The 13,480-nt window shown below is 36.0% G+C and overlaps 1 protein-coding gene across 3 annotated transcripts; it reads left to right on the forward strand.

Annotated features, from left to right (window-relative positions):
- The first annotated feature begins 166 nt into the window (after positions 1-166).
- Positions 167-13,453, forward strand: LOC103047659 (septin-5). 3 transcript variants are annotated; one of them, XM_007260719.4, is made up of 13 exons: positions 167-548; positions 854-861; positions 3,890-4,201; positions 4,383-4,479; positions 4,571-4,657; positions 5,572-5,695; positions 5,783-5,917; positions 7,175-7,292; positions 7,511-7,612; positions 9,138-9,234; positions 9,533-9,695; positions 10,426-10,519; positions 12,108-13,453. In XM_007260719.4, exons 1-13 carry the CDS (start codon positions 491-493, stop codon positions 12,165-12,167), a joined length of 1,455 nt encoding a protein of 484 aa, XP_007260781.2. In that variant the 5' UTR covers positions 167-490; the 3' UTR covers positions 12,168-13,453. The 3 variants fall into 3 exon arrangements, with proteins under 3 accessions (XP_007260781.2, XP_022531844.1, XP_049322732.1); XM_022676123.2 differs by lacking the exon at positions 854-861 and having other exon boundaries at positions 171-548; XM_049466775.1 differs by lacking the exons at positions 167-548; positions 854-861 and adding an exon at positions 11,175-11,254 and having other exon boundaries at positions 3,055-4,201; positions 12,108-12,225.
- Positions 13,454-13,480: the final 27 nt, after the last annotated feature.

Consider the following 13,480-nt stretch of genomic DNA (forward strand, 5'->3'; position numbering starts at 1 on the left):
TGGTATGCTATTTAGCAAATTAGTTAAATTAGCTACAAGGAATTTTTGCACCAACAATATTATTGGGGATATGAGGAAAACTGAAAAATGTTTTACTAATTTAAAGAATAAACTAAACAAAATAAATGATTGAATAAACAAATTCAAACATTTAGTAAAAACAAAATAATTAAGTTGAATGTAGGTCATTCTTGAGTTAAATAAAGGTTGTTTTTCCATCATCACAGTTAAAAATGTAATGCAACCTAAAATTAAACGTTTATTTAATGTTATTTTCTGTCAGGGCGTGGACTCTACTAGTTTTACTGAAACAGCAGAAGGAGAGAAAGTTGTGTGGAAGAGCCCGCAGCGCTTCAGTGCTGAATCTTTCTTTAATCCTGTTGTGTAGCAGCGCAGATATCGCCTAGCTAGCGAGCAACTCCAGCAGGAGAACACAGAGAGGACTACTTACTGCTTCTAACTGGATCGTTTTTAATGTAAACCTTAAAATATGGACCACCCGACGTCCACCACCAACCGGTTCGTCAACGCCATGTTCAAACAACGCGGTAAGGAATATTAATGCATATGTTCAGGTGTAATACGGCTGTGAGGTGCGTGAAGGGGAGGAAAGGTAAGGTTGTTTTAACAGCAGCCCAGTAATATTACATTAAAATAGTTTAAATTGCTTGATAGCTTGGTAAAACGATTTGTGGTGTTGAAACAGCAGGTAGCCTGTTGTTCCAGGCGCATGTAGGGAATTTCACAGGATTTTATTCGTCTAAAGAGACTTAATATTTTACTCAAGTTTTCTAGTTAAATTGACTCTTTTTCCTTTTTGTTTCATGCCTACTCATTCACTGACCCGGACAAGACTCTGAGGTATGGAAAGAGTTAACAAAAATAACAAACAGTGAGCTGGGTGTAGGATAGTATATGGAATTGTGTGTTCTCTGTGTTTTGGCCACCCCCCAATCTCTCTTACCCAGGTCTTACCGCAGATCAGAGCATTAGTGTGAGGCTTTAATCAGGCTGTAGTGGGGGCTGACTAATAAGAAGTGACAGGTTGAACACAGGATCACGTGGCTGACAGTGTTATAAGAGTGGTAACGCCTCACTTATACACTGCCTGTCGTGATAAAATAGTATTACCAGGAAACCAAAAGAAGTTCTAAGTGGGGATTTTAAAACGTCCGTATACTTTCCTGCTGTTTGTCTGCTGTGTGCTCTTAAGTTAGGCTATACTAATATTAGTAGTAAACTTATATACTTTTCCAGAACTCTCCAAACATTGGGCAAATTAAAGATAAAAATTATTAACAAGGTTGTTTAGTTTCTGTACACCAGTACGTTAAATTAGAGGTGGCCGATATAGCCCTAAAATAATATCACAATATTTCTTGGTGTTCAATATTTTCGTGATAACAATAGTCTTGACAATATGACAAAACAATTTTATTATTGCACACTCCTAACTGAGATTAAAAAATACAAATACATTAAAAAATACAAGAATTTTATCAGATTTGTAACAGAACTCAGTGATCCAGAATGTCATGATATTAATAATGCACTCCAAATATCTCCATATATCTAGGACTGCAGCCAAATAAATGATACTGGACAGATATAATCTGTCTTGAGTAGATATATAATAGGAAATAAGAACAGTGTGAATTTTTCTTTTGCTAAGAACATCAAAAAAGTAGTACCCTGATGTGATAATTAGGGGTGGGTAATCTGGCACAATATTTCAGGGTATAATATCATTCACAATATTCAAAAATGTTGGTGATATTATAGCATACGATAAGATATGGAACAGCTCTACACTAAATTCCAAATGGTGTACCATGAAGTTGATAGGAGATGAAAAGTGAAAAGCTTTAAAGGAGAAATCTGGTATGAAATGGACATGGGGTGTAGTGAAACATGATAATAAGTAAAAACTTTTGTCAAATACCTCTGTTCTCCCCCAGCATTAAAAAAAACAGAACGTTTAGCTGATGCTCCCAACAGGCTTACAATGCTATTGATAGGGGCATAGCATTACTCATGCAAAGAATCAATATTTTTACACCATTATCAAGCTCAAAGAATCACTACAGTTCATTGGTAGAATTCTGAGTGCCCTGACAATTAAAATGAGGCACTGAGAACTTTAAAAGTGCACAGATAGTTTATTAATTAGACTGTTTATACACACAGTACCTTAAGCTAGTTCTCTAAGTGTCAAGATAAGTTGACTGACAAGCACCAAAAATTAGGTAGGATAGGGGAACAGATTTCAAAATTAATTCAGAGGAATACAGTGTTTATTAAGTTCTCAGCGCCTAGTTTTAAATGTCAGGGCCCTCATAATTCTACCAATGAAGTGGAGCTAAGTTGAGCTTGTTAATGGTGTAAAAGTAGTGATTTCTGGGCATGGGGAGCACTATGCTCCCATCACTAGCACTGTAAGCCTGTTGGGAGCATCGGCTAAAAGCGCTGTATTTTGGAATGCTGTGTGTGAACGGAGGAGGGCTATTTGACAAAAGTTTGTACTTGTTATCATGTTTCACTACACCCAAATCCATTTCACACCAGATGTCTCCTTAAACATGAACACTACATTCATGAAATATAAAGTAAATGAGTATCATTGTATGTTGGATCATTGACTTCTGTTACAGTCTTGTGTAAATCTCAATTAGGGGTGTGCCATATCATATTGTATGCAATAATATCACCAAATATACTTTTAATATTCACTTTGTTTCAGTAGTGTATTCTTTAGATGATTTTTATTCAATGTTTTATCACATTGCCAAGAAAAATGTTATTGCAAAATTATGTTATTTCTATTATTGATAGATTCATTGTATTTAGGGCTGCAACTAATGATTATTTTGGTAGTCGACTAATCTGACTATCTTTTTTTTCGATTAGTCGACTAGTCAACGATTATTTCTGCCTTGTCCTCCATCTCTAAAAACAACAGAAAAACAGCTGAACGTGAGATTTAAATATCCAGATGTTGTTTAAACATGGATTATACTGATATTTATTGATATTAATATGTTGTGTTTGGGCACTTTTGAAGACACTCAAACAGTGTAAACTGTGTGAGTGAGCCATTTACCCATCTCCCATTGTGCTTCTGTCCCCAGCACTTTGTGGAATGCTGTACTGCTACAAATTAACGATTAGTCGACAATGAAATTTGTAGTCGACAAATTTAAATAATCGACATTGTCGATTATATCGACTAATCGTTGCAGCCCTAATTGTATTGTATCAGAAAGCACATAAGCAAGACTATTTAAGATTAACAGCCTCAGTGCACAGCAAAAGAAACAAGGTGTTAGTGCTAAGCTTTGGAGGCAGGATGCAAATGCAAAGCAGTTTTAATAGACATAAGGGATTTTAAAAAGTATCAAACAACACTAAGACAGAACAAACAAAGAAAATACTAACAAAACAAAAAGAAAATGAAAGAGAATAAATATGAGAAACGATACCTGCTAAACGGAGGGTCAAACAAAGCATGACAGCACAAAGGAAAACATGGGGTATAAGTAGAGCTGAGGAAACAAGGAACACCTGGTGAAGATAACGAGGGGGCTGGGTAACAAACTAGACACAGGTGGAAACACTAATGACAAGGCAAGGAGACAGAAACAAAACCTAAACATGTGCTAAAGAGCACATGGCAGAGAAAACAGTTTTGGGAAGACAGGGAATCAGACAGGCAAGAAAACAAGACAGGAACAGAGAGAGCCAAGAAAAAACAAAACAAAACAAACATGGGCTAAAGTGAAAAACAAGTGTTTTATTTTAAAGCCAATAAGCTAAAAGCTTCTGATGCACCATATTTTTGATGTACATTGTCTACTTTAGTTTCACTAATGATGTCTAATTCTTACACCAGTTGTCAAGTTTAGCAATAGAAGATCCAGTCGATACAGAGCTGGGCTATTCCATGAGAGATCTGCCCCCCAGAGCAGGTCACACATTCCCTGGGCGGGAAATGCCCCTGATGGACCGGGAACCGGATGGCAGTGCTCGACCTCACACCCCTGGGACGCCCACCTTCATGCGTCCTATAGGAAGAAACCTCTTGGGCTCAGAACCGGAGCTGCTCCGCCGCTGCCAGCTCAGCTCCACCAGCTCACTGGAGTCTCCACTCAGTCCCTCACGACCCAGAAGCCCCTGGAGATTTGATCCTTACGACTCCATTGAGGTAATATTTTAGCCTTAAATCTACACATATATATTAAACCCGTAAATTCCTACATTTACATAGGTGTGATGAATGTATTAAACGTGATCTCATTATAATAATTTGCAGGCAAACTTTTAGCTTTAGTATGTGTCTGGGATTCTTTATGGTAATGGGTCTGTCACTTTGTGATGCTTTTCAGGATCAGGATAGGGAATATGTGGGTTTCGCAACACTTCCAAACCAAGTACACAGAAAATCTGTGAAAAAGGGCTTTGCCTTTACACTTATGGTTGCTGGTGAGTTGTCAGAGTCAGTATTTGAAAAGTGTTATAGTTATGAATATTTACATGTACTTGCCCTAACTGGTATTTCTCTCTGCAACACCAGGGGAGTCTGGGTTAGGAAAATCTACACTGATCAACAGCCTTTTTCTGACTGATCTCTACAAGGACAGGAAAATGCTGAATGCTGAGGGTAAGACAGAAACATCCCATATCTAAAAATGCAGGCAGTCTTATAATACAGTTTAATAAATAACAGTTGTAATGCACTGATGGACAAAGTATGATGCTGCCTACCTACATTTGTACTTAAGTAAAAGTACAAAATACTTCTAATTTATCTTATACAGATGAAAATAATAAAGTACCCAAAATTATATAATGATATTCCAAGTGATGGGATAGCATGATTGAAGTCAAAGTGTTACCTCAATGGGTGGCTTAGGAATGTCCACACCTGTCTAAGTTGTGAGGTGTTGTCTTGTGATGTGCTTAAGCAAGAAGATGAGAATTATTGGTGTTCAAGCTAGGCCAGATAGTGGGTGCCCGATAAATGGGACATTTCATTTCCATTTCCGAGGCAGCATAAGGCTAGAATTGCTTGTGTGGACAGACAAGTACCAGTGATCGGAAATCACACAGGCCGACACACATATCCTGCAGGTCAGTGCAGTGTTCTTAACCTTCCATTGGACAGTCAGTTTATTTTTGGTGTCAAAGTTTTAATTCTTTACAAGTTACTTTGTCTATTTTTTTTTTATATTTTTCAATTAAGTTGTCAAGATGTGATATAAAAATGCTGAGAAATCTTTAGAATCTCTTTAGAATCTCTCTCTATTTTTAATTGTCAGTTTTGCACTATTGTGTAAATTGTCCTTCTATTATTTTTGTGAATTTAATTAAAAAATTCATATTCTGAGAAATTTTAGCCAAATAATTCTTGTGGATTCCAACAAACAAATAATGGGGATATAATAATAATTAATAATTAATTCATGCATAGGGGATGCAATTTGAGTGCTGGTAAAAATAGTTTCATAATACAATACAGAACTACATTGGAAAATAGCTATAATATAACATTTGTGTTATTTACACTGTTCCTAGAGAGAATCACCCAGACAGTGGAAATCATCAAACATACGATTGGCATTGAGGAAAAGGGAGTCAAACTAAAGCTCACCATTGTGGACACACCAGGGTTTGGAGATGCTGTCAATAACACGGAGAGGTAACAAACATTTATATATGATAAACCATAGCTATTAAACTGATCTAGCCGTCCCTGTACCCTTATTTCTTTCCTGTGTCTCGATAGCTGGAGGCCAATTGTGGATTTTGTTGAGCAGCAGTTCGAGCAGTACTTCAGGGACGAGAGCGGCTTGAACCGGAAGAACATTCAGGACAATCGAGTTCACTGCTGCCTCTACTTTATCTCACCTTATGGCCATGGGTAACCAAGAATAGCATACAATGTATATGTATATGTGGACATTTTAGTGCAAAGTTACATAGATGTTTATTGTCCAAAAATAGTTGCACCCAAAAGGAATCATCTGTCGAGAATGAAATGTGGTGGGTAGTTGTACCAGACAGTCATGGAGTGACTTAGAATGGCAATAGGTCATCTTTAGTGATTAGTAGACATCTTTACTGACTTTCTCTTGGTGGAAATGACCAGCATATCTGTGTGCAGAGGCACTACGGTAATTTCCAAGATCTGTTGTCCAAATGTCAACAAATATGATGGTGTCATGAATGATGTCGGATGCAATACCAGACCACCTTTGGTCTTTATTACAGATACATTAGCATGCCAGTGTATATATCTATACACTGGCGGTACTGCACTCAGTGGCCCTACTGTTTCTGAATGCATACTCCAGTAAGTCATTCCAACAGGACAATGCTTGTCCGCAAACTGTTGCCATCTCAAGACACGGATGCTATGTCATGGCCTGCCTCGTTGGAACACCTAGTTCTGATAGAAAATGCGGACGTGTTATCAACACTCCACCCCTACCACAAAACCTGCAGGAAGTGCGTGGAAATATTCAAGCTCCATAGAATGGATTATCCCATGACACCTTTAGGAACCTCCACAACTCCATGCCAAGATATGTGGCATGTTGCATTGCACATGCGTTACACTACTTCTGTATGTGATATAAATGAATAATAAACAATACTAAATATAACAAACAGTCTTATTATTATCATTTATATCATATCATTTATTGTTCCTGGTAACCTTTATCTTCCTTTATACTAGCATTGCAATCCAATGCTTTCTTTTGGGTTCAACCATTTTTTGCAACCATTTCTTTGAAGATAATGATGATGCATATACACTTTAAGCAAAAATTATTCTGGTTGGTGTAATAGAGAAACAGTCTATGGCTTCTATATGAAATCATATTTAATGTGAAGAACTGTTTAACCAGATAAAGAATTTCCTGTGTTAGCATCCAAATGTTTTAATTTTTTCATGGTTCCGTGACTACTAAAAACACAAAACCTTTTAAGAAATACTTTTAAGAGTGAATTTAAGAGTGTTTTAGTTTGGTGACTAAAACCAGGAAAAGAACTTTGTGTTAGCATCCAAATATTTCGTTGAATTGTTATGATTCTATAACTTTACTGAAAACACAAAAAAGTGAAATATTTGTGATTGGTTAAGGACTAAACCTTTATTTTACTGTTTCTTCAGTCTCAGACCTATTGATGTGGAGTTTATGAAGGCTCTACATGAGAAGGTCAACATTGTGCCTGTGCTGGCTAAAGCAGACTGCCTCACACCAGCGGAACTGTCACTAAAGAAAATAAAGGCCTGTGTTTGTTTCATTATACATTGATTTTCTGGATAGGGATTAACTGTAAATTTTCCACTTAAAGCATGATATAGTCCAGGACTAGGCTTAATCTTTGTCCAGAAACCTAACTCTACATTTATTATGTTTTTAACACATTATATATTTTTTGCTGGGAGAAAAGTGCATGAGTTTATTTCACATGGTGAGAGCCTCTTTTGTTTGCTATCCTTTAGATTCGAGAGGAGATTGAGAGATTTGGGATCCACATCTACCAGTTTCCCGACTGTGACTCAGATGAGGATGAAGAATTTAAACTTCAGGACCAAGAACTTAAAGTTAGTCTCATTAAAGTCACCTGATGAACTGTTAAAAAGTTCTCCAGTAAAAGCAATTCTGCACATTGTTTAATGAACGTTCTTAATGAAATATTCCAGCTTTCATATCTTTCTCTGCATATTTGTTATTTATCTTCTTGGCTAATGGGGATAGGTTCAAATCCATTTTCCGTAACTGAATACACAATAACTTACAATACACTGAAAGAAGAATCATTAGGCAGTTAGAGGTGGGATGTCTCATCCAACTTGTTATCTAGAATGTGAAAGATACAAGATGGAGCAAGTGCAAGTAGTAAAGTCAATAAAGATAAAGGCAAAATAAACATAACTTAACTTTAAAACAAGAAAACAAACTTACAAGAAACAATTAAAAGCCATTCTTAACTTCTTAGCCAACGTGATGCACACAAGACCAGACAAAGAACACTGAAACAAAGGCTCTCAAAGGGCTGATACTTATACAGAGAGATAGACAAGAAACACCTGGGGAAGATAATGAAAGGAAATGCCTACAAAGGAGACACAGGTGGGAACACTAAGGAATAGGCTGGTTAAGGAGCACATGGTAAAGAAAACAAGCAGAACAATGACAAACAGACACAGGCTAGGAAATAGAAAAACAAGGCAAAAGTGAACAATAGAGCACTACTGGATTACTTGTTACAACAAGCAAAAAGCTCAAACACTTTTTCTATAACATATATACATGTTTTTCTTGATATTATTAAATGTAATTGATTGACTAGTTTCTATATGTGTCAATTAGAAAGAATATACAAGATTAATAGTATAATAGTACAATAATTATTAACAGGATTAATAATATACAAAGTAGACAGAAATCAATTTAGAATTTAAGAATTTAGAAGGTAAGAATGCTCAATGGAATGTATAGTTATTGAGTTATTGATGTTTTGTTGTTTGTAAACATTATTTAACCAATGATGATGATGTCGCAAACAATTGAATATATCCAAGCAATTATAGGAATTTACTAGGAAAAAAACATTTGGCCAAAACTAAAATAATTTTTCACCATTGCATAATTTATCTTAAATGTATTTTTGTGTTTCTTTTAAAAGAAAAAGTGATTAAACTACAAGCCATCGTGTCATCACAAAATTGTTTGGTATAAATTATTCCGTTTTTTTTTTTGTTTGTTTGTTTTTCACTTTTTCGGCCAAACACAAAAAGTAGTTTTTTGCCATTTTTGGCTAAATCATTTTTGCCTGAATAATGATTAAGCTATATATATTTTTTTTCAGTCTTCAACTGTTCAGTTGTCAGTTCTTATCACAGAGAATCGCATCAAAATTATTGTTCATTACACTCTACAGATGTGTATTTTAGTTTAGAAATCTTTTAGTCCAAAAAAAAGTATTTTTTTAGAACTCAAGTTCGTTTTCTAGTATTTTAAGGGTGAAAACGATTAAATACCCATGGATCCCTATTTAAATTGCTTCATATTTGTTTGGAAGCCATATGGAGCCTTATTTTAATTGTTGTGCTCTTTCCTCCACAGGAAAGTATTCCGTTTGCTGTGGTGGGCAGTAACATTCTCGTGGAAAGCAAAGGCAGACGGTTCCGGGGCCGCACTTATCCCTGGGGTGTGGTGGAAGGTACTCAGATCCATTAGACACTCTTCCCGCTCTCCTCAGTACTCAGTAATGGTATTACGTGACTCACAGAGCTCTGTCTGTCTCTGACATGCTTTGTTCAGCACAGCATTCACTTACGGTTTCGGAGCATGAGAATGGAGCAGCGCTCAGAAATAAAATAATAATAGATCGCCATAATCTTGACAGGCTATATTTAATGGCTGGTGTATGACACATGATTCAATATTGTGTTTGATAGCTAAATGGCCTATCAAACCTGTACTGTGTGACACTGAAGTGAATTTCACTCCTGTTTCAGTGGAGAACCCTGCTCACTCTGACTTCCTGAAGCTGAGGAACATGTTGGTGCGCACACACATGCAGGACCTGAAGGACGTGACGCGTGAAACGCATTATGAGAACTACCGGGCTCAGTGCATCCAGAAGATGACCCGCATGGTGGTCAAAGAGAGAAAGCGCAGGTAAATACCCTGGAAATCAGTGATTAACTACTCTCAATAGAGAGATCTAAGAGAAGGAGGGAGAGAGGAACAACAGAGGAATAGAATCAAGGAGAAATAAGGAATCCAACATATCCAACATTATTGGATGTCCCACTATCCTTTTTGGCTATACAGTTCCACATCTCCACAGGGTTTATATTTTCAGTTGTAATTCATAATATGATCAGGATGCATCTACAGCAGCACTGTAATCTGTGTGGCTTGAAGCCTTCGAATCTGCCCATCGCCATTCCCCCAGTTAGATACCCGAGATGCCAGGTATAGAACACAACAGCACGTAAACTTGTTGCATCAAGCTCACAGAGTAATATAGAATCAAAATGAGATGAGAGCTCATACTTTCTCACCTACTGTCTTGCGGAGCTCTTTAACTGTACCGCGGAGCTCAGCTACTGTCCTAGGAAACTCTTAAATTATATAAAAAAAAAAAAAAATAAAAAAAAAAAAAGTAAAAGTCGGGTTCGCGCTTTGCAGTGTGTCCTATTGAATGACTGTTGTCTAGGTTTATTTCAGTCAGTGCGCACCTGTTTTTTTGCCACCAAAATAGAAACACGCCAGAACACACCTAACTTCCAGACCACCACACCACATGTAAACTTGTTCCCAAAAAAATCTTTCGTTTTAAGCAATCGTTTATTTAAAAATGTACTCACAGTGTTCTTGTCCACTGTTGTGTCTCTGATGGCAGTCTATGTAGTCATCTGAGAGAGAGCGTCACAGATTTACCACTGGTGCCTGTGGACAGTGAAACAGAGCGGCTCATTTGGGAGAAAGACGAGGAGGTAAGAATGCATAATTGGCTTACTTCAGTCATTAAGGCTACTGTAGCATGGAAAACCTTTTATCACAGACTTCTGATTTCTAATTAACATTATACATTACAGGCCATATTAATAAGCACTGGTGATGGTTGCCATGCACAATTACCATGTACTGCATGGTAATTAAATCCCATAAAGCAATTATATTAATATTTTGAAATATACTGGAACACATTGGATAGCAGTATGTAAATTATGAAGTGTTACCTCTTTGGACAGTTTGGAAACGGACACACCTGTACACATTGTAAGTGAGTTTGACCACTGTCCAGTCCATGGCAAGGAAATGTGAATTATCAGGATTTGAGTGAGGCCATAATATTAAAACCACCTGCCTAATTTTGTGTAGGTCACTCTCGACTAGGGCTGCACAATATTGAATAAAAATTGACTATACATAGAGCAATATTTAAACTAAATTTAAAGAAAATTTATATTTTAATGAAATTTCACCAGAAGTTAGTGATTTAACCACTACACATTTGTGAATTTACAAATTTTAGAAATGTTCAGGTGTAAATGGATTCAAAATGTTACATGCTTGCATTTTTTAACACATCACATTTAAGAACTGACTGTTCACTTGCTGCTTAATATATATCCCACTCATTGACAGATTACAATGAAACCAGGGCCCAGTTTCTCAAAAGCACCTCAGCATTAAGAACATCTTTACATGAAGAGAAAATGCTCAGTGTGAGGCTTGCACAAACATCTAAGGCTACATTTACATTACCAGGCTGAAGTAACTCAAATCTGATATTTTGCTTAATGTGTCCCAGATCTGATTTTTTCATGGCATTTTTCAAATCATGTTTGTGTCACTTTCATATGTGGTCCTAAATCGGATACATATCCGATCCATGTACATGCGACATGAATGTGAATGGTCAAATCAGAATTCACACGTCTTTTTGCCTTTACGCATGCGCTACATGCTTCTCTCACATACCCACACATCTCTTGGTGCAGCTGTGCAGCTATAGCTGATAAAACAGCAAAAGCAAACCGCCTGACCTTTTTTCACCTCCTGGACCTGAACATGTACTTCAGACCAGCTGTTTACTCTCCACTCCAGCAAAAAGATGCTCCACATATGAGCTGCTAACAAACGCATCCGTTTCCCTTTATAAACCTACGAGTCATCTCTCAAATATGAGGTTGTTTGCTGTTGGTGTAGAAGACAACGTTTATACACATACCAGTGTTCAGTATAAATTCATTCACATTACACACAGATACAGCTCACTTACATTTGTGAATGTGAACCATCAAGATCTGAGCAACAAATCAGATTTGAGCAATGTAGCTTGTAATGTGAACGTAGCCCATGAATCATCTTAGTGCTTAGACCCTTTTAGGAAATTCACCCCAGATCATTAATGTTGTTCACTTCAGTAGTTCAGTTTAGATTATTTTATATTATAGTTAATCATTGTAAAATGTAAATTGTAATGTAAAATGATAAAAATACTAGAAATAGTCATTTTTAGGTAGTGGATTTCTACGTTTACTAAGAGATTTGGTTTTGTGTTTATTTTTCCTGCAGCTCCGGAGAATGCATGAGGTGCTAGAAAGGATCCAAGAGCAGATGCGACACGGACACTGAATATAGAGCGAAAACTGTAAAATCTGCCAGTTTATTCACATTAAATAATTTTAGGTCATCTGTGAGGAGAAGATAAATCAGCCTGCAAAATTTACCACCAGTCTTTATAACATTTATATTAGTGGTTCTCAATCCTGGTCCTGGAGTACCACTGAACTGCTTGTTTTAGTGCTTTCCTACACCAACACTTCTCCTCCGCCAGTGCTCATCAGCTGGATCAGGTGCATTTACAACATACAGGGCAGTGTTACTCCAGGAACAGGGTTGAGAAACATGGTTTTATACAAATATGCAGTTATTATGTGGAAAACACGTACAAATTTAAGTTATTTATAACTTATGGAAGCTTATGGAATGTAGCAGAAACATTCTGTTAAATATACAGATTGTAGACATTATGTTTGTGTTTGTAAGCAGATGATGAGATATTTTGTCTTAATTTAATTGATTAAACATTATTAAAGTGTTTATCTGTAGCTCTGAGACTGAAACAAAGTGCAGACTCGCAGCTGTTACAGAATATAAAGTTAACAGACTTGTGTAACTCACTTATATTTAAATACTTTCAAAACAAATTTTATGTTACAGATAGAAATATACTTCTCAGGTGTAGCTTCTTTGTGTTACTGAATCTCAGGGAAGATGTCTGTTAAGACAGTAAGAAATCTGCTTATACATCCTACTGTGTTCCTTTCATATTAAATAGTTTTGTGTTTACTGATTAAATGGCTGAATAAAAATCCAAAAATTACATGCATATGGTCATATATTAAATTTAATTAAAATATTGTTATTTATTTGATTAACTAAAGTTCTTGTAAAGATAAGAGTACAGGAACGTCATATTACTATTTATGATTTACAGATATTTTTGACAGTCATGTGCCTGTGCTCAATTTTAAACATTTATTATTGCATTACCTATTAATTTTTTAAATTACTGGCAGAAACACTAAGGTTGTGAAATTTGATTAGAAGTCATTTTGTTCTTTTGAATGCCCGGTGTGTACATAAAAAAATCACATGAGTTGAACTAAATTAAGTCAAAATATTTTTCTAAGTAAAAAATAAAAAAATTGTCAAAACTTGACTGGAACACAATTGGAGGGTTAATGTAAAAATGTTTTTTTTTTATAAATGTATTGTATTACATACACTTTAGTTTTATTTTGGTGTATTGTGTTGTCTGTATTGTTCTTGTATTGTATTTAATATGAATTGGTAATGTCCTTAAAAAAGATGTCTATGTGGCCATGTAAAATTATACATTAAATTCAGTAACTTTTGTTCGTATTACGCATTATGAGTTATAA

This window comes from Astyanax mexicanus, chromosome 17, assembly GCF_023375975.1.
Source record: "Astyanax mexicanus isolate ESR-SI-001 chromosome 17, AstMex3_surface, whole genome shotgun sequence".
Lineage (NCBI taxonomy): Eukaryota > Metazoa > Chordata > Actinopteri > Characiformes > Acestrorhamphidae > Astyanax > Astyanax mexicanus.

What these genes read in the sequence shown, in the direction of transcription:
- LOC103047659 (XM_007260719.4), top strand. Translation starts at nt 491, where the DNA reads ATGGACCACCCGACGTCCACCACCAACCGGTTCGTCAACGCCATGTTC. An exon ending in CTTTACACTTATGGTTGCTG is followed by an intron (nt 4,480 to 4,570) that starts GTGAGTTGTCAG and finishes CTGCAACACCAG; the next exon opens with GGGAGTCTGGGTTAGGAAAA. An exon ending in GTCAAAGAGAGAAAGCGCAG is followed by an intron (nt 9,696 to 10,425) that starts GTAAATACCCTG and finishes CTCTGATGGCAG; the next exon opens with TCTATGTAGTCATCTGAGAG.